Genomic DNA, 24,485 nt, shown 5'->3' with positions numbered 1-24,485 from the left:
AGTTTCCAGCAACATTCAGAAAAGGGAAGTAAACAAGAATATTAGAAGACAAAAAAGAAGAAAAACTTTTCAACCTCAATAAAGATGTCACTTTTACTTTTTTTTCCAAGGGGAGGAGAAAGGCAGCAGAGTTGATATCACTGCCCATGGAAGGGGGTTTAAAACTTAGATGGTCTTTCAAAACATTCTATAATTCTGTGAAGACCTACAGGGTCTTTTGCTTTTATTTATCTTTCTTCTTTTATCTACTAGCTACAGACATCTTACTCAGCTAAGGCTGCAATGATTTGGAATTTTGACAGGAGAAAAGATGAGGGTGGCCAAACACACAGGCTGCCCATAGAGGCTGTGAAGTTTCCATGGTCCTGGGCACTCTGGTCTAACCAATCCTGTTTGATCAATGAGGATGGATTAGAGTATCTCAGAAGGTTCCCTCCAGCTGCAATGATTCTGTCAAAGTTTAACTCTAGAAACACTTTCTTAATACATTTTTGCTCCCTACAGAGAGCCCTGGTTTCCCTTGTTCTTTTGCAGGGTTCATTTTAACCATGCTAACCCTGGGATATTTAGGATGAATAGTCAGGAATAGTCTCAGATCTTGATTATTTATTATTAGCAGCTATGTGGAAAGCTGTTATTTTATTCCAGTCATGTGATACAAACAGCCCACCATCTATCTGAAATTTAAACTGGTTACTAAAGAATTTCAGAAAATGGAAGCATATTCTTCAAAGAAAATTAACATTCAAGGTATGGATCATCACTGAAGCAGAGAAAGGGCCAGGATGAAAGAAGGGAAGCACCCTAGAACTACTTATAAGGACAGCCATTTATGCTCTGCCCATACAGACATTTGTTTTTCAGAGCAATGAAGTAATCGAACAATATTTTTCCAGTCCTTTACATGATGCAAAATCAGTGGAAATCTCTGAATGTAAAGCATCCTCTATACTTCATGGAATTTGATATTAAAATGCTTGTTTTTTGCTGGTATCATCTGCTTAAGAGCTTAAAAGAAAACTCTTAAATGTGCTCATTTTTGAAAGCTGTACAGATTATAAAATAAATCTCAACTCACTCTCATTTAAAAAATAATTTTCCAAGTGTACAAAACCAAAGTAATAAAATAATTGTTAAATTTTATATTCATGAAGTATTTTCCACTTATATTTCTCAGAAAAATCAGAAATACTTACTGAAATGGTTAAACATTCAATCTTGTAAAGACAGATACAGAATTCAATGATAACAGAAGACTCAAAGTCTTTTGTTATAAAAAAGGAATATAGAAGATCCGCTAAGAAAATAGAAGTATCTTTCATCAAAGTATGCTGCTTAAAAGACCTAGCATGTACATGTTTCACAAACACAGGAATTTGGTGTGTGAAGGCCTCCTAAGCCCCAGTTCCATCCATAAGAGATGCCCAACAGCTGACAAGTAAAGGACCATTCCTGTTCAGGTTCTAACAGCAATCTTTGCAATGCAGCAGTTTTGCTTTGAAGTGTTTTAGACATCCATTTTTGCCCACAAAAGTCATTGGATTTTTCTTTAAATCATTAACTGAGGGCAACAAGACAATAAATCCATTAATTCACAAGAGGGCTTTTTGATTTATCCATTCTCTCTTCTTCTTGTCACTGATGGGTAAGTCATAAACAATAAAGAGTACCCACCTCATTCTCCAAAATAGCTTTGAAATTTGAAGATTTGCTAAACATAGAATGATTGTCTATTTAAATCTTCAGTAATTTTACCATACTAGCCAAGCACCATAAATCACTAGTGACATTGGTTAACAAGGGTTTAAGAGTTGGAACATGCAGTGTAATAAATTTCCAGACAGTTAAAAATCACTATAATTTTATTCTAATGCATTATAGATTGCCTGTAATGTCATCCTGGCCGGGGTGACCCATTTCTAATTTTGAACAGCTGTTCAGCTCGGGAGTTAGTTAATGATTAAATATAAATTGCCTGATTTATTAGTCTGAATGGCTGAGCTTCCAGGTCAATGCTATATAGACAAAATCATCAGTCTTGATGCTTTTCAGAAGTTAACTGTCTCCTGTTCTAGTCAAAAAGAATTTATTCTCAAAGGAAAAGGCTTGACATTCTCAATTAATCCTTTCCAATATTTTCCCCCTCAACTTACACAACAAGATCACTAATAAAACCTCAAATTTTGGAGATAAACTTCTTTTAACTATGTGTAAATCTTCAAGAGCTGGAGACTGACTATGGGCTAAGGCCATGGATTTGCACAGAGCTTCCAAAAGCTTTGGAGTGCTGTAAGGCTGGGCCATCTCAGGTGTCTTGGGGCAAAAGAAGTTTTTCATATGCACACAGTAACATCAACTTCACTGTTTTTCTACCAATGGAAAGATTATTTACATTCTTTACATTTCTAGCATAGTAATTTCAAGATCAGGTAAAAAAATATATTCTGTTTTAAGTGCACCGGGGTTTTTAATTAGTTTCATGCTCTCACAATATTTTTTTCACAAACTGATTTAATATTGATTGCTATGCTCTGCTGAGATATTTGCAGAAACAAAAGTATCCACACTGATCTTAGAAAGCAAGGTCACAGGGATTTTAAGAAATCCAACGTAAAATATTTATTCAGACTACCTTGGGAACTCATGTCATAGTGCAAATATTCCTTGTAACTTCTATTTCCTATCATATGCACATATTTGTCAAAAAAGGAGTTGTTAAAATTCTAGATGATGAATTGAGATGGAACAATTTCTGTAAAGACCTAGGAGAGACTGCTCAGCAAGGCTGCAGCTGACTCCAGTGGTTCTGTTAAATAGGCATGCAGTAGCTTTAATGATGTTTGTCTGCAAATAAAGCTAATAATCACACTGAAATATATATAATTTTGCCATAAATACATTTCATTCTTATTTAAAAATTATTAGTTTCTGTAAAAAACCAAAAGCAAATAGCAAATATCTGATGGGTGCCTTCCACTTATTTGCAATCTAAAGTGCAACAAGGGCAGATGCAGGGTGGCTCCATCCTGACCTAGAGGATTATTCAGTCTTTCTGCTCATTAACCAGAGGCTGCCCACGCTGTCACAATGTATTCACAGTTGTGTATAAATGTGGTGACTTCGTTATTGAGATTTCTCTCTAGCAATCATGCCAATATCAGTTTCTCAGCAATACTTGATTTTTTAAGAAATACAATTGTGGTGCAGCACATTTTACTTCATACAATTTTATTGAGAGTTTGTTTGTGATTTGAGGTTGTTTGGATGGGTCTTTTTTTTTATTAAAAGGCTTTCTAATAATGGTCATCTTGTCACTTTTGTCCTCCCCTGCACTCCTCCTGCCTATTTTCCCCACATAACCTTCAAAAATTTAGGCTTAACCCCCTATTGAACAAAAAATGTCAACTATTTAAAAATTTACACTAAGGTGAACATTCAGGCAAAATCTTCTCACCTCAGGTCACTTAATCAACCTGTTGGCTAGCCCAGTAATTTTGTTTATTCCGTTTACATCATCTGGACATAGGGCTGTTTCTTCAACTGCTTTCTCAAGTAAAGATGTGAGCTTATGCAGAAAAGGGATGGGTAAATAGTGTAGCTAAGATTTGTTGCTTGGGAGTTTTGTCTGTTTTTTAAAAGTATTATTTTTATTTCAAATAATATATTTTAATGACAATAACTGTAGGCAGTACCTTTAACTTTGTGGGGGTACAAACTTCAGAGAAAATGTTTTGCTAAATTCTGTTTTTTTCCTGCAGCTCCTGGACCACCATAAGTACATTAGCTAACAACAATTGAAATAAAAAATTGCAAGACAGAATTATTACTTTCATTTTTCATATGAGCCTGGAGATGCAAAAACATTCAGTAATTTTCTCATGGATTCATTCACATTTTCTGCACGCTGATCTGCACCTTCAACCACATTCTCTGCCCTCTGCTCAGAAGGCAGCAACATCCCTGGCTTTGCTTTCAGGGGTTTCATCCTGCACATGCCTCAAAACAAGTTACCTCAAACAGATTTGTTTCCATCGAGTAACATACAGAGCTAACAACAGTAAGTTGTTATTTGGAGGGCAAAATTTTCCTGTGTGGGGTTTAATTAAAGAACAGCAGCAGGCGCAAGTTGTGCACACCTTCACAAAAGCTGTTTTTAACATTTTTGCAGGATCAAAGATTTGGCTCTCTTCCGTCAGGTTTGATGCTTGAATTGGTGGTGTGCAACCAGGAAATTTAGTAATTATTTATAAATTTAAAATAAGAAATTGATTGACAAAAGGGGAAAGATACATCTTATAGATTAATAAAGGAAGTTGACTTGATTTTTTTAGGGATAATGAGGCAGCCAATACACTTTTTATGGTGATGAATCTTAAATTGAGAGACTAATGAGGACTTATACTAAGTATGAGGACTTCCCCTCAATAAGAGCATCTAACAGAGATGGGCTATAAGTAAAATTTCATCAATCTAGAATTCAAGGCATAAGAAGAACGAGCACAGTAGCAGTTCTCTACTCTTTTATAGGAGAGACTTATTTCTAGACTCCTCAAGTTTTCCTGCATGGTAACAGAGACAATATACTTGCCTAGAGTTCAAGTGCACTCATCCATCAAAGGCTCAGGTAGTAAAGATGAGAGTGAGACAAACAGTAAGCAATGCCTCAATACCCGTGGGATTTGATTTTTTTGGATACATAATAGTCTTCTTTATCACAGCAGTTCTTATCCTATGATTTCTGAATAGGAAAGCTGTCACTGCAAAACACACCATTCCCTTTTGTCATCTTTTCATAGCATGCTACATAAATAAAGTCTAGCAACAGCAGAATTACATATTGCATTTTATACCTCAGCCCCCTAAATTCTATGGGATAAACCATGTATTTTAAATACACTTGTTTTCAAGGAAGCTAGTGCCAGGATACTGTTCCACAAATCACAGCAGAGAGCCATTATTCTCCATAGTAAGCCTGCTGGACTGTGCCCTTGTATAATCCCTGTCAGGTACAGAGTATATCTTAAGTGCTCTCATGTATTAATAACAAAGATTGTAATGATAAATAATACAAATTGCACCACTTCTGCAAAAAGGATCAGCTTGGCCCACCTTTTTAGTCTTAGCACTACTAAACTTTACCTCTCTTTTTTTTTTCTTGCATAGTATAGGCATACTTATTGTGAAATATATATTAATTTAAAAATAATAATTTTCATAAATATTTTTAGCAGATAATTAGTCTCATGAAGGATGGAAATCTGATTTATTTCCACTCAAAATACTTCTAAAATAATTTTGCTTTTGAATAAATAATCCTTTTTCATATTTCCTAACTACATTTTCATTCAATTTACTGTAATTAATTTACTATATAGCAATTGTTTGACTTGATGGGATATTAAAAATTTAACATACAAGTAAGGATTCATAACCATCATCTTCCACAAAAATGTTTTTTTATCATTTTCAGAACATTAAAAATGTTTGAATTACATAGTGTATTTCTATTAATACCAGCCTGTGTATATTTATCATCAAAAAAGATTACTCTAACAATGTTTATTACAATGTTGCCCATAGATCATAAGATAATTTTGGCCAGCAATTAGCTTTAAGATCATTGAGTCCAACTGTTGGCCCAGCATTGCCAAGCCCACCACTAAGCCATGTCACTAAATGCCACACCTACACATCTTTTAAATACCTTCAGGGATGGTGATTCTACCTGCAACCTTTTTGGTGAAGAATTTTTCCTAATTTGCAATCTAATCTTTCTCTGACACAGCCTGAGCCCGTTTTCTCTTGTCCTTGCTGCCTGGGGGGAGAGCCCGTCCAGTTCACTCTGCAGAGCCTCCCTACCCTCCAGCAGAACAATACTCCTGCCCAGCTTGGTGTAGCCTGTGAACTGACTGCAGGGACAGCCACTCTCCTCATCATTTCTCATCTAAAGATGTATTCTGAAGGCCATGAAAAGTGAAAGGAGGTCAGTGAAACTGTGCTGCCTAGACTGAAGGTGTGCTATTGACTGCTAACAGCTGCACTGGTTATCATCACTGAGAATTGCTGGCCACAAAAACTTCCATATGAAAAATATGTACAACTCTCCTTCCCTCTCTCTCTGCCTACAGAAAGAAGCTGAATTATGAGTCAGGGAGTACAGAATATCCATGAATGCAGAAGCAGAGATCACTAGCATCTGATGCCCTGCCTTCAGTTTATTCTTCAGAAAATTGATAGAGGAAGATGGAAAAGAGACAGGCAAATAAATGACTGAAAGGGAAGAGAGCAAGAAATGACCCGAAGAATAAGGGGCAATCCCACTGACTGGATACAGTCAGCTGATAGCCCAGAGAGACAGGTACAGAAAAATGTCCATATACAGAGAGTGACCTTCCTTTAACATTAGAAGAATTCTTGTTTTTACGGACGCAACTCTGAGTTGTTTACTCACACAACTTAGATAAGCACTAAAAGCTTTCTGCAGGCTGATGGGCTACACGGGGTTATCAGCTGCTAAGGCAAATAAAAACTAAGTACCTGTTGCTAAGAGCTGCCTGCCTGGTTCATTTTTCTTTACACAGAGAAAAATACAAGTTTGTCTTCCCTTTATACTGATTTCAAAGATTTCCTTACCTGTAAAAAGCCTGACATGAACCAATTTGCATAGGCCAGGGGTCGAAATTACAAAATATTGAATGAAGAATTAAGTCCAGCAGATCAAGAAGCACCATGGTTGGAAAAACTGAAGCACTGAAACTTTGCTAGATGTAAAACTTTCTAGAAAAGACAAAGAAAACTGCTGAATATGTGTACAGCATTTTATTCAAACTCTAAAGATGGATGACAATAAAATGTCAATGTTTCATGCTGAATTTGCATCTTTCTATCAGATAATTCTGGGTAATGCTACAGCTGTACATAACAGTCATCCCCATGAACAGCACGTTGCACACCATGTCCTTTGTATGGCTTAATACAAGTTTCCACCTGAGGAAGCCAAGCTGATTTTAAATGTAACATTGAACAGTGAAATTCAAGATCACTGAATAGGGATGAAAATCTGCAGAAAAATTTATTCACTGTTGACCATGTTGTGCATGTTAGATGGAGAAAAAGGATGATCCCAGAGATCAAAGTGCAAAGATAGGAAGGGATCCTGTACTCACCAGTCTGCAGAATTCATTCCATCTACTGAACTTTTCTAATGGACTCAGCCTCTCATCATCCTCTAACACTTCACAGGTAGGAAACCAGGAACTAACCATCAGAGGAAATGCATCTCAGACATATAATTTCCTATAGGTGAAACTTTCTAAAGTAACATTTTATAAAGTGGCTGTCACATTCCCAACTTGTTATAATTCTGGTAAAAAATTTCCTTCTAAGCTTCATAGATTGTTTGAAGTTCTGGTGCCTGCTAACTTAGAATTCATTTTTCTTTCTTTCTACTTGCCAGTCCTGGGGAAGACATCAATGTCTTTCATATGTGTCTTAATGTTATGCACTACTTACAGACATTTTGAAAATTTCCAGTCTGCCACACAGCTATTAGATAAAATTAGACATGTAATTAAAACTAGGTTACTTCAATCACTTTCAAGTATTTTATTTTAAAATATGTTAAATAACATTTTAACATTTTCTCTCCATTCATGAGAAATTATATGGTTTGAGTACAATAGATACAGAAATCATTGTTAGTGCAAGTGTATGGAAGCTGTTTGGATATAGCATATATACATATATAGATAAGCAATTTGTGGAATTCAGTAACTTCAATCACCTCACAAATGAAAAAAAAAAGGATAACACATTAGATGAGAATCCTATTCCCATCTGGAATTTGCAAGACATTAGAATGAACAGTATTTTGCACTGGTCTGTGCAAAGGATTGCACTGCAACTGAAGCTTTTGAAGTGAAGTGATTGGAAGCTTTATAGTGGAGCACCTAAAAACAGTGACTACATTCTTCTACAAATACATCTTAGCATATATAGTATGCACACTGCACAGACAGGTGTTTTTATTTTATTCCTTTTTATTCTTCAGATGAAGTTCATCTGGTAAGATATTACTGGATGAACTAAATTTCTGTTTACTTTTGGAATCAGAAAATGGTATAGCTTAGATCTTTGGGGATAATCCAGTCCTACTCACAACTCAATACAGGACTAATACAAAGACAACTTCAAAGTTGTCTTTGAATTCTTTATGATCAGCTCCAACGTCCTCTTCCCTAAGATACTAACAAATAAACTGCAATCAAAAAGTATTCATAGGAAGTTCATTTATTATATTCATCCATTTATTATGTTTTATTTTGCATTTGTCAACAGTGAATTTGACCAACTATAGAGTTAGCCATTCAACAACCCCATGAGCTTTGGAGTTTATTTTTGTTATGAATAATAACGGCTAGAGAATTAAAAATTAAAGCTAGAGCTCCTTAGAAAAGTTCATCAAGCGGATCAGCTAGGGTATTGAAGCAGTTATAAAAATAATAGTTTTAATGAGATCCTCCCACTATGTAAAGGAAATACTGGTTGAATATGCAGTATGGGTTTTAAAAAGTGGTTAGTAAAAATATTCATAATAAATGACAGTATGACAAGTGTTGGCCTAACACAGGCAACAGACAAATGCAAAGGAATTGCAACTTTGCCTGTAGTGTAGAATTCTTCCTATTAGGAACTAAGCATAGCTGAGAAAAAGACTGCTGCAAACAACCCTCAGAATAAATGCATGAGGAGAGGAAAGGGGAAGTAAATAAATGTAAAAAAATGGGAAGTAAACAAATGTTGAAAAAGGATGAATCAGAGTTGGAGGCTGATTGAATGCAAGGTCACCTAAACCAGGAAAAGGTTATTTGAGATACTGTCAGGCAAGGAACAGCCTTTTTCAGAGGAACACATTAAAACAATAAAAGATTCCATGAGTTTTAGGGGTGACTGCTGTGTATTTAAAAAAAGCAAAAAAATATCAAATCTCCCCAAAACAACACTAGAAGGCTATTTTTGTCCAAAAGTGTTTGTACTTAATATATACACATCAGTATAGATGTGTCAAATAAAAAGCATGATGCTTCCATAAAGCTGTCTTTTAGTGCAGATACAAGCTTCATTAGGGTAGATTTTGATCTAAATGGGAAACTCCAAGGTCATAAGGCTAAGGCTGTTTCCCATGGAAGAAAAATACCTGCTGTAGCAGCCGATGGGATTTTTGGGATGGGGGTCAGAAGAGAAAGTCAGATGGCAAAAGCTATCTTTGTTTACCCATTAAAACTATATCTCCTTCAGAACAAGAAAAAGCTGGATATTAAAATAGCAGGAAGAAAACCAGGAAATTCCTGAAATATAGAATTAAATTCTAAAATATGATAACCCACAGGCTTCCAAGAGTTTCCATAAAAAAGTGAATGTTTGTCATTCTTTCAAAATGCTACTTCACCAGAAAATAGTGAGAATAAACTCCACATTAAAGATATCTTCAGCCTTTGTTTATTGCTTGATATCTTAAATTGTGAGGTTACAGATCTAAATGCTACCAGCAAAAAACTCCTAATCTAGGTCAAAGTCTTTTAAACCTAATTAATGTCACATCTTTTGAGGCATTTGAAGCTCTCTTTGCTAAGTAAGGTTGATTAGCTTGCAGCAGAAAGTCCTTCCACCCACCACCTCCCAAGATACCATAAGATGTCTTTGTATCAAGAATGCTTTGTGCTGCAGTTGCTCCATTAAATGCATACTTAAACAACAAATAATCCCTCTCAAGAGTTCAATAGATACTTGATGACAAGTGTGGTCTTCAATTACATCATTAACTCACAAGACACTTGTCAGTAAAAGACTAATCAAAGTTTCCTCGTGTATGTGCACGTCTGCACACGTGTGCCTGCTTGTGGGTGTCACAAAAAAAATCAGAGGAGATGTGATGCTCTTTTTAATTGTATGTTTAATGACAAATGTTAACACAAATGAGCTTCTAAAGCCCTTTCTGGATGTTATTGCTATACTGCAGTAGGTCTTTACTTGTATAAAAACTCGGCATATATTCCTTGTAAAACTCACAGTCACTTACTTCTATCAAGCCATCATTTCAATTATTAATCTATTGGTTATAATAATAATGTTATAATGGCTATAATGTGCCTAGATGGTTTTGAGGAAGTTCAGTTGTTTTGGGAAACAGCTTCATGTGCTGCCACCCAAACTGCAGAATGTTCTTCAGTACATTTGTGGGGAAAATAGTGATAAAATGAGAGAATGCCTTTGAACTAGATAGTAATAAAATCAATAAAAATAAAACACATTAAAATAAATAAATAATTTTAAAAATGAAATTAAGTGGGCTCAAACTGTTAGAGAATGAAGGTAATTAACCAAGCAGTACTTACAAGAAGCTTTTTCCTGATGGCTTCTAGTTTTCCTGTAGCTGTTGCTAATTCAGTGTTAGCCTGAGCCAGCACATAGCATTTTGGTTCTCTCTCAAAATACACCTTGAAAAAGACATACCACATTGGTACATTAGAGAAGAAATTGGTCTCACTTTATTGCAAAAATTACAATTTACTTCTGCTGAAAGACTTTAAGATAATCCTAGTAATCTTTCATTACATATCTTTGCTTTAGACCCATCTTTCTACACAACAGTGAGTCAGGCAAAGATTTTTTCATTACCGACTACAGCAGATTTTATGATAGTTTACAGAAAGATCTCTTAAGCAGAACTTAATACAACCTTAGTGGGTCTACTCTCCAATTAGAATTAATTTATATGTATCACTTTCACGATTTTAGAATACAGGTGGAAATCAGACAGGCATTACACTTGATAAGTGTACTCATCATCTACAATTGATAAGTTTTTTACTATTCTGTAATTAAATGAACATGCTATAATGCTAGGATGAATGGAGAAATCCTGCTGCCAGGTGCTCCAGGGAATCACAAGTGATAAGCTCTGTCTTATATTGCAGACAGCCAGACCCAGGATGGATGTCTCAAGTGAAACATGTACATCTGGAGAATATTTCCCAACTGTTGCATCGTAATGACAATTGAAAAGACCTGGACAGCAACATCTTTTTTACCACTTCCTACTAAAAATAAATACATGCATACATACTGCCAAGTACTGAACACTTCTCACTTTATCTCTGGTGGTTGTTACAAGCTCCCCAGAACACTAAGCTGAGCCTACTACAATAATAAAAAATTCATTAACTGAAATTCCCCCATCAGGACTCGTTCAAGAGCTGATATATACATGCCTCACTGTATTTTACTATATTGATGGCCCAAGCACAGAGACCAGCTGCTGCAAAGAATTTCACATGAGCATAATTTGGGTTGAAATCTGGATCCTTCAAATAATGTTCCTTGATGACCTTCAGACAATTCTGAGAAATATGCTCCTTATCATAGTCAATTAAATCTTGCAAAGAGTCATCAACCTGTGAGAACTTTCAGTCTATATAATGTTCAATTTTTTGAGAAGCAGAAGCTAAATCCTACTTTCATCTCAAAGGTAACACTGGAATCTTGCACTAACTAATTGGTTTAGAAATGTTATTCAGTACAAAGCAAACATATTTCCCCCAAAACACAGAAGTATTCACTGTCACAAACACAATTTGTGATTTATGTCTTGATTGATAAATTAGGAGAGAATGGGATAAATATAATCAAACACTCCCTCTTTCATTTTCTCCTGGTTTTGCATTCAGTAAATCCCAGTGGTGCTCAGCCTGGCTTGAGTTTTTCCCCAAAGGTACACAGAAAAGAGCAATACAGGGTCATACCTTCTCCCCCTAAATAGCAGCTGCAAGAAAATGAAGTTGTGATTTATTTTATTTTTCCCTGACTCTCTTTTTTAACTATTATTTTCTTCCTTCATTTCAGATATTATCTGGTGTCCCTTTGATAATTACCTGTCCTGTGAAGAGTTTTGTGGTTTTCCAGCTTCCATCCTTGGGCCCTATCCCTTTATGTGACAGGATGTTGGTTTTGGCTGGGGTAGAGTTAATTTTCTTCACAGTGGCTGGTATGGGGCTGTGTTTTGGATTTGTGCTGAGCACAGTGTTGATAATAGAGAGATGTTTTTGTTACTGCTGAGCAGAACTTGCACAGAGCCAAAGCCTTTTCTGCTCTTTGTACTGGCATGCTGGTGAGGCTGGGATGCACAAGAGGCTGGGAGGAGACACAGCCAGAAGAGTTTCATATCTTAATCAGTGACACAGACAGTGGGTTCAAGTTCACCATCAGCGGATTTGCAGATGATACCAAAGTGAGTGGTGTGACTGACATGCCTGAGGGATGGGGAGTTATCCAGTAATGCAGGGCAGGAGACCTGGTAAGGTGTCTGTATAAAAGAGCTGGGGGATATTAGGGCACTCTGTTACTCCTGGGGAGTTACTGAACACAGGGAGGAACTCAGTAGCCTATGCCATTACAGCAGGCAAGCTGCAATCCTTTCACGATCTAGGTTCACATGCAAAAGCTGGAGCTAAACAAGAGAGTGATGACTTTCTGCTAAGATTTTGAGACCTGTGAACATTTTTCCCTCACTTCCCCTCACTCCCCCTTCTTCCTCTTCAAAGGGTTTTCTTTTAAATAATTAGAAGGAATACCAAGAAGGCAATAACTGGTTCAGTGTTGCTTTCCCTAAGTAGCGAAATATTCACTCCAGCTTCGAGGTATAGGAAAACACAAATTTTGTCAAACAACCTCCATCTTTTGCCAAATTTGCCTTTTTATTCAGGTCTGAAACCACAGGTCACAACAAGGGAGGGATTGGGAGAAATGGATATATTCTATATGAAAACACTGTACTTAATTTCAGGCTTGGAAATTAAACAATCATCAGTTCAAGCAGCTTTGCCAAGACACCTATTTTGGCTTAACATTGGCTTAGATCAGTGACTTTACATCAGTTACCATCAGTCTTACATGAAATCTGAGTGCCTCCACAGCTTTCTGCAACAATTTAATTACCTGTTTAAAAGCAGATTATGATTTCATTGGTGCAAATTTATCTGGGAGAGTAAACCTGGAAGGCATTCTGTATCATCAGCAATTGTGTATTTGGAAGATTACTATACACAAAGATACATTGCCTGAGGCTGAAGACAGTTAAACTTGGTTCATCCTTATCCTTCTACATCATGCTCATCTCACAGGCTCATTTCCTGTCAGGTCTTGCTTAAACCTAGTTTAATTATAGAGAAAGAAGATATTACAGTGATCAAGATGTTAATACTTGGATCAAGCACTCTGCATTGGCAGTAACAAGCCTCTGTAAGAATTTAATATCCTTACAAAACCTGTTTCTGCAATTGTCGGGGACATTTCCACATACACATTTATTAGATAGAACACATGCAGCTACTATCTGTGGAAATAGCAAATATTAAAAATCAATATGCATTACATTGTAAATGACAAGTTACTAATCAAGGTAAACATGTCCCTCATCTCCTGCTATGTAGCTTTTATTTGTTCCTAATCCTCAGCTAGTGTCACTATCACACATATACCTACACCATGATCTGCACGTTTTCTGTCTTTAAAGAAGTGGGTCCTATTTTAAAAGGCAATGTTATATACACCTTCATGTGTAAGCTGCTCTGGCTGACAACATTCAGAGCACAATAATGGCAAAATGACAGCAGTGTTACTGCCCACTATTTTGAAACCTTACTAGTGTCATGTTAATGGTAAAACCCTTGTTTATTACTATACAGGTGTGTAGCCCTGCCACAGTTATGTGGAATCCAGACTGACCTCATTTTTCCTAATAAGTCTGATCTAAAGTGATTTCTATCCTTCACCTATTCTTTCTTAAGTAATACTTCACTCAAAGTCAATACCTCCAAGGTATTTACTTGCTTAAAGTTGTAAAACTCTAGAAACTCTTGTAAGCTCCAATTTGAAATCTATAGAACAGGAAAACAAAAATAATTTTTTACAGGGTGACTTACTTGAATCAATTAGGAAGAGTCTTCACAAGTTATTGAGCTGAAGATGTATTCTCGTTTGCTGGGCTTTCTTCAGTAACAAAAAATGAGAGAAGATTAGTGTTTAGAAACTATCGTTAGCCTTATGAAACAGTTTTAGATTAATGTAGCAAAAAATGATGCCTTCATTTCCAATGAAAACATTTCAGAAGTGCAATAAAGCAATGAACAGTGGAGTACAGTAATCATTAGTGTCAGGCGCTGAACTTCAGCCCTGAAACAAAGTGGCCCAAAGATGTGATTATCTCACAATAATCACTCTATGTGTTTCACCTAGCTGCTTAATGAAGTAATTAAAATTGTGTTAAGGGTGTATTTTGAACATCCAAGTTTATCAGAAGCATATGGAACCAATGCAGGAAAAGCACCACTGAAAAGGGTTTGATAGGTTGTTGAGCTGTTGGATCCCATTTGTACAAGTTTAATTAATTGCACTTGAAACTTCATGGCCATTTTTAAGTCCTGCGCGAGACATGGATCAGCAAAAGGCTGAAGTCTGTAGTTAGCATAAACCAGAGAAACAAAAAGGTCCTGATCATGTCTTCATTTATCTCAGTATGAAAAATTACTTTTCTCTCAATAAAATTAGGATTAGACACAGGGTTTTTGGAAAGGTATAAAATATAATTTGGTGGTAAGTATTTAAGAAACAAAATAGAAGTAAATGAGAGACCATTTTGGATGTTTAAATAGGACAGTCTTCCCTGCTGGTCGGTATCTGGAAACTACAAAGTCTTTGGAAACTTTAAGTTTCCATATCTCAAAATCAGGCATTAACAACTAATATGAGTCAATTAAGAACTTCTCTCTGCACTGTCAATGACACAACGTAGATGAGATTTTGTAGCAAAATCCTAGACTTAAATGAGACTTCCAGACTAAAAGTGGAGGAACTTTACTTTACAGCACTGCATACTGCTGCTGCTTTATTTCAAAAGCCATACTTGCAACTGTAGATGGAAATTTTAGACTCCTGATGAAATTATGCATTCCTGTTCATTCTTTGGTGAACAGTAAAGCATGTGAGCCTCTGCATTTCCAACACAGATGTTGATAACTAGTGTTAATAGGCTGAACTGAGAGCAGAAGGGAGAGCCAACACTGCAGACATATATTATAAGGAATGCTATTATAATCTTGAGATTCAAGGTTTGTACCTTGTGAGATGGTGGAATGAACTTCTGCATCAATTGAGTTGTTCAATTTACCCAGAGTCTCAAAGCCTTTAGAAATCTGGAGTTCTAAGAGATGACTCTTTGACCTTTACTGTATTACAAATAGGTCTGATTCTCAACATCCACATCCATTAAATGCTTGAATGAGCTCAGTATTTATTGTTCTTTCATCTCATTAAAACAGCTAAAAGGTTAGGAAAAGGCATAATGTAAAGAAAGGTCAAGTGGTAATCATGGTGTGAAATGCTGTTACACGTGTAAGTACGATAATTCTTTAGACTTTATGCTCCCTGGGGAGGAAATTGTTCAAAACTGTTCACCTAAAAAGGTTTATTTTGTGTTAAGTATAGCTCAACATAAGTAAATAGGAGAATTAGACTGACCTTTAGCTCCTCTGCATCTGCAATGGCCTTTTCTTGGCTCAGTTTCTCAGTCTGAAACCCCATCTGGGCAATCAAAGTATCTTGATTTTTCAGTTGCCAGTCTGCCTCTTGAGTAGCAAGTTTTAATTTTAGATCTTCTACCTACAGGGCAAAATGTAATGCATTATTCAGGTCATTAGGCATGGTTCTGAGACCCAAAAGCTGAACTGAAAACAAAATTCATGTTTTGTGGGTCTCTAACACGAAGCATTGTCTTTTCATTTTTTTAGCTTTTTTTCATTTGTACCTGACAGAACTTTGTTGATACAAATAATTTAATAGTGGCAGCCTAAGTGCACCTACAGCAGACCCCACAGCTCACCTGAGGTGTTCAGGTGTGCATTTACTGCTGAGGTTGGGGCTGCAATCAGGTGTCTCCGTGGTGCAAGAGGCGCAGCTGCTGCACGTGGCAAGGACGCCGACATAAAGGATGTTATGAAAAATGCTTGGTGTTCACTCTGAGCAGATAATTCAGCAGAGCTCTGCTGAAAGGCTGAGGCACACAGAGACTGCTGGACAAAAACTACCTGTTAGTTTGCTGAAATAGCAATTCATTGCCTGCCAGTTGATAAACTCTCATAAAAATATCCAGCAACAATCTCTTTTCACATATAAAGGAATTGTTTCAAATAACCATGAGTTTGGCATGGTTTGGGGTTGTTTTTCTGTTAAGCTAACCTACCAATCATTTTGTCTGGCAGCTAATCAAGATATATTTTAACCAGAGGGGTCTTGTTAATCTGATCTGGATAGGGTTGATAAGACAAAGTGGAAGACTAATATTAAAGGGCTTAATATTTAATTACACGGAAGGTCTTGAGGCCTCTCCTGATTTGGTGGGCTCCTGAAATCTTAAAAAACCTACTGAATTTACCTTTTCAAAATTTGACCATTTGATTTGAAAAAGCTGTAATACTGAATTTTAACAGATGACTGTAGAGATCCCAAATCTCTCCGGTCACTTTATTTTTCAATTTGTTTGAGCTGACTTTGTGGTTTTTTCTTTAAGAAAAATACTAAACAGTGCTTCATTTGATATTCTTCTGTAAAGTTGCAGAGTGCAGGGTGAAAATGGCTCAGTGTTCAAGTGTCTGGCTAGATAGTGCCTGGAGCTGTGGGTCTGTCAGCCAGCACAGCATGCAGAACATGAAATTGTCCAATTACCATTTGGTCTTCATCAAATTAGAAATTAGAGAAAAAGAGCATTTTAATAATTTACTAGCAGGGGCTACTTTATTAAAAACAGACTTTAAAAACTCGGCCACTCTTTTCTGTTGACCATTTTTTTTTAAGTTCTTCAGCTGACAAAATGGGAATGAGCCAGCCAGCTCCCATTATAGACCTCATGCAGCAGCATCAAGATGCAATGTTATGCAAAGACTGCAGCTGAGCATTTCATTTGCATAAAAGCATACAGAAGTTTAGTTTTTATTAAAGAAATCGTTGGATTATGGTTTGTCTTCAGCATTTGCAAAGGGGATTAGGGAACACTGTGTGGGTGGGATGGGGTAAAGGCTTCCAAGCAGTTTCCCTTCCTTTCTGTCTTTGTGGGCTGATCAATCACCAATGAACTGGAAGCAGAAGCACTGACTGGGTACTAAGTGGCACTGGTCTCACAAGCAGGTGGCAACACCTCGTGGAAAGGCTTCACACATGTTCCTTTTGCATTCACGAACCCTCAGCTGGTCACTGGCCATGCACAACATCCACACCTATGGAGCTGCCTCTTCTCTCTCCCTGGGCTTAGCTTTTACTGTGGCTCTTGCTTCTCTCCCACCATTTTACAGCAGCCCCACTACACTCCCCCTCCCTCTAGACTCTGTCCTTGCTTAAATGGATTGTCCCCTTTCCAAAGGCAGCTAAAGAGCTCAAAGAGCTTCTATGCATAAAACCAAAACAAGCCAAACCCCAGTTTCAAAAATCAGGTAGTTTCAATGAAACAAAAATGTGCCATTCCACAACTAATCCGTCTAATGAAAAGGTGATGATGATTTGCAATAAAACAAGGATTATTTAAAAAGAATGAAAGAAAAGGTTGTGACTTACACAGTTTACCTGGAAAGCTGCTGCCTTCCTTCTTTCTGAAGAAAGCTTCTGCATGCCATTTACCAAGTGCTCCATGTGTTATGACAGCCTCTTGCTTTTTTTTTTTTCTAGGAGGATATTATAAAGCATGATTTGTTCCAGAAAACTGTTTGGAGTGGTGTAATTGTATTGCCTCTTGTTATGGTTGTACTTGGCACTCAGGACATTCACACTGGTGTGGGCAGAAGCCATGAAATCCCCATAAACCATGGAGTCCTGATGAGTGGCTGTACATACCCAAGGAAATAGAACAAATGGAAACACAAAGAAATGCTTCCAAAATTAAGCATATCTATATAAGTTCAGTATATCCATGTATGTTTCTCAGGATGGCTCATGCACAAAACTCTTCTTCAATCTACCCTAAATATAATGTTGTCAGCATGTAAAAAACATTAAAGCAAAATGAGCCTTCCTCAATTGTTTTGCATATAAATTAATTAATTTTGCACTGGCATTCATCAAGCCTTCACCACCACAGAACCTCAGTGCTGCAATATGCTTTAATATTTTTTGATAAACACTCCTAAAAGCTAGGAAAAGAGATTAAACCAGTTCACTGTACTGCTATGCAGCATTAATATTCTATGGATTTTCTACTTCACCTCTGGAACTCTTGTCGAAGGGAAATCTTCTCTGTGTTAAAGAAACACAGTAGAGTGGTTTCTCTAATCACACTCACAAACTTCACATATCACCAAATTACTGTTTGGAGTGAAGTGCATTTTGGCCACCAACTTCAGTTTGAACAGAACTGGACACCACAACTTAAGTTTCCAATGTTGTACCATCCCTGCTCATCTCTGCTTCTGAAAGACAGGCCATCAAACTCACAAGGGCAGAATTTAGACCTGTGGAGTGCTCCCAAAAGCTGAGCCTCTAGACGCCATAAAAATGTCAGAAAATCAGCAACATTTCTGTGCTAAAATTACCTTCTATCAGCTTCAAGGGGTATAGCCAGAGAAGTAGCTATGACTTCATGGAGTTCAGATTCACTCCAAGCTGTGACACTGGAGGCTCTTCCCGATGTGCCAGCCAGGCACCAAAACCACCAACTATAACTCCAGCTGCAAGCAAATCTCAGCACACTGCAGAAGGGAGCCCAGAGCACTGCTGTGGCCCTGTGCTGGGTCCCACACAGCACCACGTGGGGTTTCTCTCTCATCACAGAGACCAAAATGCAGCTGGAGAGCGGAAATTTCTCTTCACATGCTACATGAAAATCAAAACAGGCCAGGCACATTTAAAAGAGCTCCAGATGGTCATTAAGTCATGTGTTTCTGAGCAAAATGCAGAGATAAAATGCCTGTCTTTATTTACCTCTGACAGCAAGAAGAGGGTTTCAGGATCAAAGTTCAAAGGTCCTTTTTTGAAAACTGAATGAGCAAATACAAGATACCACTCCAGTCCATTGAATTAGCTTTCCTAGGACAAACAGAAATAGGAAATCTCCAGAATTAATTTTTGTTCATTTTAAAGGATCCTATCCACATATATTAATAGAATAAATTCATATACATGTCTAAGCAAGAGTACTGTATGGAAAATTAAAAGGGAAACTAAGAAAACCCATTTAACTCCATCACTGTAACTAACTTTCATTTTGTCCTCTATGACTTCTAGCACACTTAAATTTTATCATTTGTGGAGTCACATCTCCCTCATTTTAATGATTATTTATTGCATTCTGTACAAGACGAACCCAGTTCAATTAATCAAGGGAAGCCTAAAAATCAATTAATATGAATTAAATGAGCTACACCAACTCTTAGGAAAGTCACACATAATTTACCAAAGCATTGTCAATAATACTCAGGGAACTTTGGGAAAATTGCTCATGAGTGGCTGTTGATGCAGTCAAATGTTTTAAGCCTACATCATTAATATTACAATCAGGTTGATGCAGAAAGACTTGCCATTTTTCTCAGTAGAAAAAACTAATTATTTCTTGTGCCTTTTCAGAGCTAGTTTAGAAGAATACTTATTTCACCTATAATCAGAAAAACAGAAATAAAAACAAGAACTAAATAAAGAATGATTTGCATTTAGGGAAAGCAGAGGCAAATTGCTTTACAAATAGGAAAAACCAGAACATCATTAGCGGAAGCAAAATAGCATAAATTCATCTTCTAAAAAATCGTTTGTAAAAGCAAGGCTAGTCAGCAGGAATAGACATTTTATGCAGATTTGAGCAGCATTTAGCTTCCAACTGAAATGTATTTCAGCCCTTTTCTCCTTTTTTTTTCATTGTTTGTGACACATACGCACCCTGCAGTAGCTCTTCCCAGTGAAAGACAACCTCCTTACACATGATCCTTATGAGAGGTCTCTACTCAGCAGCCCTGAAAAGCCCTCTAACAACAGTTTCATTTGTAAATCAGTGAGGGACGGAGTGGGTTCCGGTAGAGCTGGAAGTGGCCCGAGACAACTTGTCTCAATGGGGCAAAATAACTATTGTTATGGAGCTTAACAAAATGGCACAGCATGGGAGACACGCCGAGCCAGAGAGCAGCTGGTTGTAATTCACACTGGTTTTCAGAAAACACTAATCGTTCCCGAACAGACCTCTTTGAGGATTGGTCTTCCCTGCATTTTCAATTTGTCACTTTCTCTTATGATAAGGTCAGCGGTGACAGCACTTCCTGACATTAACAGCTGTGGCTTTTAAAAGGGTCATTGTGGAACTACTAATTGCAGTAATTTCATTAGCATAAATTATTTATTCTGCCATTCATTTATCTCCAGGATTTTTTTTTTTTAATACTACATTGTACTTTTCAATATATGTCCATTCAGGGTTGTAGGCAAAGGAAATTATTATTGCTAATTTAGCCTTCTTTATGGGGGGGAGGGAAAGCAAACAAAAAAGAGTTGATACAGTAACAAAATCTGATTTAACAGCCGCTCACTAGAAAACATAAAGTAGCTTGAAGCCAATAATGAAGATTAGGCTGGTTCAAATCAAAACTGTTCATTAGTGCTAAAGACAACTGAGCATTAAACCTATATATATTTTGAAAGAAAATATGAGGATGAAGTAGGATCATTCTTATACAATCTCTCTGCTCTAGGCCTTGGCTGATTGACTTTAAACATGAAAAACGTCCCAAAACAAGTTACGAGCAGTTTATACAGGAATTTTGCCTGCATCCTCCCTCTATCTTTTCTCAGGATGTAAAATAGTCATTACTATAAAATATATAAATCTTAATTCTTTGCAGTTCGGTTAAGCTAGCTGAAACATGCCAAGCAAAGAACAAAAAAGACCAATATCACTGAAAATTAACACATGTTGCAGGCAACTATCAAAACTGAGAAAAAAAGCTAAGTCAGTGTTTGCTAGAAGGAAAAAGTAACTGGAAAGCTTGAGTGGGTGGACAAGGAAAAGTTTAAGAGGCAAGGAGAGAAAGCAAAATATTACTCCAGGTGGCTTCTTTACCACACTGAATATTGTAAAATACCTTGGAGTATGATGAACTAAGAGCATAATGAATTTATCCTTGGTATGCTTAACAGTGTATGCTGTTTGGTGCTAAGCAGCAGAAAAGCAGCATAAGAGACAGCAACAATAAAATACTTGAAGATCATAGTTGCTATTTTCAAAGAGGTGAATTAAAGAATCCTGATCCTTTTATTCTGCACTGAGTGATATATGGCACCAGATGAAAGTAAGAAAAGGGGGTGCCTGTCATGCTGAATTTGGACAGAGATTATTTTAAAATTCTGTAGATCGTGTCTTATATCAAATGAGGTATAAAAGCATCTTTGTAAGTTCATGAAGCTCAGTACATGCATTTCAGAACTGCTATACCTTGTTCTTTTCCTGTGCTCTTTTAAAAGGAGGTTTAGCAATTTCAGTACTGAAACAGAAGAGGGCTCTTTTCCTCTCCTCTCTCCCAAGAAATCAAAGACATCAGAATTGATTAAATTTCTGATTCTTTCCATTTCTTTCAAATACCCTGAACTCACTGTTTCTTGTCTTTAACCCACATATTGGCCAGGTGAAAAGGGTCTTGCAATGCCTGCTTCCAACAGGCACCACGATTAGTGGGGAGCACTGTTCTTTCTATTCAGATGCTTTTACACAGGGTAAAAGGGATGTTCACAGCAGCACTCTTCATAGAACATACTGACCGTGCAGCTCCCTGCTGAGCTCAACCTGACCCACCTCTCCGCCTGGATAAACCGTATCTTCCAGAAGGGTAATTGTGAAAACAAACATATAGAGAAAAGAAACCCCCAAACTAAACTCCCCAAAATTTTCTTCTCGGTTTCCATAATCACCGGGAGCTTTTTATGGTTTTCCTTCACCATTTAAACTCAGATTTTTTTTCCGTTTTTAATAAAGCAATATAAATATGATGCCGTATTTGTATTGAACTTTTAAGAGAAAAAACCACATTAGCTTAACTTCAAGCTATGCTAACTAAAAGTAATCTGTAGTATTGTTATATAGCATTAAACAAAAAATCCTTTATCAACTACTACTGCTCAACTTTTTGAAAGCGTGAAAAAGACAATTAGGAGTTAAGCGTCAATTATGCCAAAATAATGACTCAGTAGCAGACCTTACATTCAATGATAAGGAACTGCACAAGCCAGACACAGGTGAGCACTCACTAACAAGACTTCTGTGCTAAGAACAAACAAAGGACTTTCCTGATCTAAAATGGAGCAAGCAAAGTGACACATTAACACACCAGGCACTAGAGAGGAGAGGACACCACCTCCTATAAATCTTCGATGGAGGGGGGATGGCAGACTCTAAGATTCCCTCTTCTTCAGGGTGGTCCTTTTCCACCCAGCCCCTCTCATCCTTTTGATATCCTAACACATCTCCGCAATTGTCCTGTTGCCCCTCCCTTTCCTAACTTGGTCATTCTCCCTTGACTTTCCTCTTACTTCTTCTCAGACCCTTTGCTTTACACCTCTCCTACCATTCTGGTTCAGTTTTGCTTTCTCTTCCTGTCTTCTCTTCTCTCCCCACCCATAACACTGACATAACTTCTCTGTTATTTCACTGGCTTCACTCTGAATACCCTTTCCTCATCACTTAAAAACTTTTCCCCTGCCTCATCCTATTATTTTCTGCATTCTGCTCCTTGTTTTTCGGTCTTCCCATCGGCTGCACATGACTCATGCACCCAGTACTGCTTTACGTACATTGATGACACAAACCCCTTAATTTCCTGTCAATAAAATGTCATGTTATTTTATTAGTTGACATTTATTTCACTTGCTGGGAACCAAACAAGAAAGATACTTACCAGGAGCAGTTAACACCAATGTGAAAAAAGAAACTTATTAACAGTTGCTAAGATCAGAGAAATCTTTATTAATTATCTAAAAGGAAAAGAATCATTGAGGAACATAATGTTTAAATAAAAAAAAAATCTCTTCTCTCCATGCAGTCATATCTGTTTCTTTCAATTAAAAAGTTGGTATCACACTAACAATTAATGCAAGTGGATATCGCCCCCAGCTCACCAGACAACAAATAAAGACAACAAATAACTATCCTGATGACACGGTAAGTCTGTTAAAATAAAGCAGGAGCATCTGATGGAACATTCAAACGCCAGGTTCGCTCGCAGCCATCTCTCCCTCCCGCAGTCCTACAGGAGGCATCCGTGCTCCGCCGGAGCGGCTGCCGGGGAGCCGGGAGCGGGCGGGTCCCGCAGCCCCGCACGGCCCCGGGCACGGCGAGCGCCCGCAGCTCCCTGGAACCACAGCCACACACACACACCCCTGCCCTCTCCTTCACCTTCATTTCACGGCTGCTGATGTATTTTGTACGGGTCTGGACGGAGGGTAAACACTGCAAATGCTGAGCTGCCTGGTGCTACACTCAAACCAGACGGCACTTCCTTGGGAATTCCTGAAATCCTCAGTCTTACCTGATTAAAACCGCCCCATGCAAATAAATGACCCCAAATATAACAACACTGCAGAATGAAACTTCTTCAATGGGAATTTTTAGAGGAGAATAAGCGTTTTTCCAATCTACATTAATAACTGCACCAGTCTCATTGTCAGCATGGAAGTTGCTGCATGGGAAGTTATCCCATGCTAGGAAGGACATCAGAGGCAGCTTGCCAAAACTCTTACAAAAATATGAGAATATTCCTTTCCCCCGAAGAGAAACTCACTAATGCATGTGGTTTGTTTGTTTGTTTTCTCTGGAAACAAACACATCACATTCTGCATCAACCAGCAACAAGAAGGGAATAATTGCCCAGATATTAAAATGCTAAATGTATTTGCCATGTGGTTCCATGGATTACATTTCCAGTGGAAATTTCTGCCTGTCTAATTGCTGAATAGATGAAGAACTCTTTGGTTCACCTGGACTGTGCACAGCAATGTTTCAGCCTTACTTGCTACAGCTCTAGTGGATATATTTACCTGCATTGGAAAGGGCTAAATAAACTCTGTATCTGTAAGATCCTAAAAAGTCTTGACTTGAAGGATTCTGCAAAGACAGTGTTATGAATTATGTGCTTCTCTTTCCCTCACTTCTCTGCTCGGGCTAGACAGCTCTCTGAAATCTCCTGAAGGAATCAGGCAGTGACATACCATTAAAATTCAATTTTTAGCAGTGGTGAACTTGAACAACACCAAAGGCAATAAGTATGCAGCAAGGAGTAAAAAATGTGCTGTTTTTTCCCAGCTTATTCAGTTACAGATCTTCCAGTGATCTCCACTGCTTTCTTAGCAAACTGATGGGACTGTACCTCGACCCCCTCAGCTTCCTCAAGGAACCTGCTGCTGCTGGAGGGAAGGGCTTC

General features: G+C 37.5%; 1 protein-coding gene across 1 annotated transcript in view; it reads right to left on the bottom strand.

The window, feature by feature from the left end:
* Nucleotides 1-24,485, bottom strand: part of DNAH11 (dynein axonemal heavy chain 11) — a 138,108-nt gene that overhangs the window by 45,891 nt on the left and 67,732 nt on the right. Inside the window, exons 20-28 of the mRNA XM_088162916.1 lie at nucleotides 19,018-19,122; nucleotides 18,630-18,909; nucleotides 17,668-17,765; nucleotides 15,574-15,714; nucleotides 13,980-14,046; nucleotides 12,994-13,207; nucleotides 10,395-10,496; nucleotides 7,167-7,257; nucleotides 6,634-6,777 (exon numbers count right to left, since the gene is read on the bottom strand). Coding sequence (XP_088019042.1) covers nucleotides 14,002-14,046; nucleotides 15,574-15,714; nucleotides 17,668-17,733 — 252 coding nt within the window. The 5' untranslated portion in view covers nucleotides 17,734-17,765; nucleotides 18,630-18,909; nucleotides 19,018-19,122 and the 3' untranslated portion in view covers nucleotides 6,634-6,777; nucleotides 7,167-7,257; nucleotides 10,395-10,496; nucleotides 12,994-13,207; nucleotides 13,980-14,001. The remainder of the gene's footprint in view (nucleotides 1-6,633; nucleotides 6,778-7,166; nucleotides 7,258-10,394; nucleotides 10,497-12,993; nucleotides 13,208-13,979; nucleotides 14,047-15,573; nucleotides 15,715-17,667; nucleotides 17,766-18,629; nucleotides 18,910-19,017; nucleotides 19,123-24,485) is intronic.

Source organism: Sturnus vulgaris, chromosome 1 (genome assembly GCF_052056855.1).
Source record: "Sturnus vulgaris isolate bStuVul1 chromosome 1, bStuVul1.hap1, whole genome shotgun sequence".
Classification (NCBI taxonomy): Eukaryota; Metazoa; Chordata; class Aves; order Passeriformes; family Sturnidae; genus Sturnus; species Sturnus vulgaris.
This window is presented reverse-complemented; position numbering and strand designations above follow the sequence as displayed.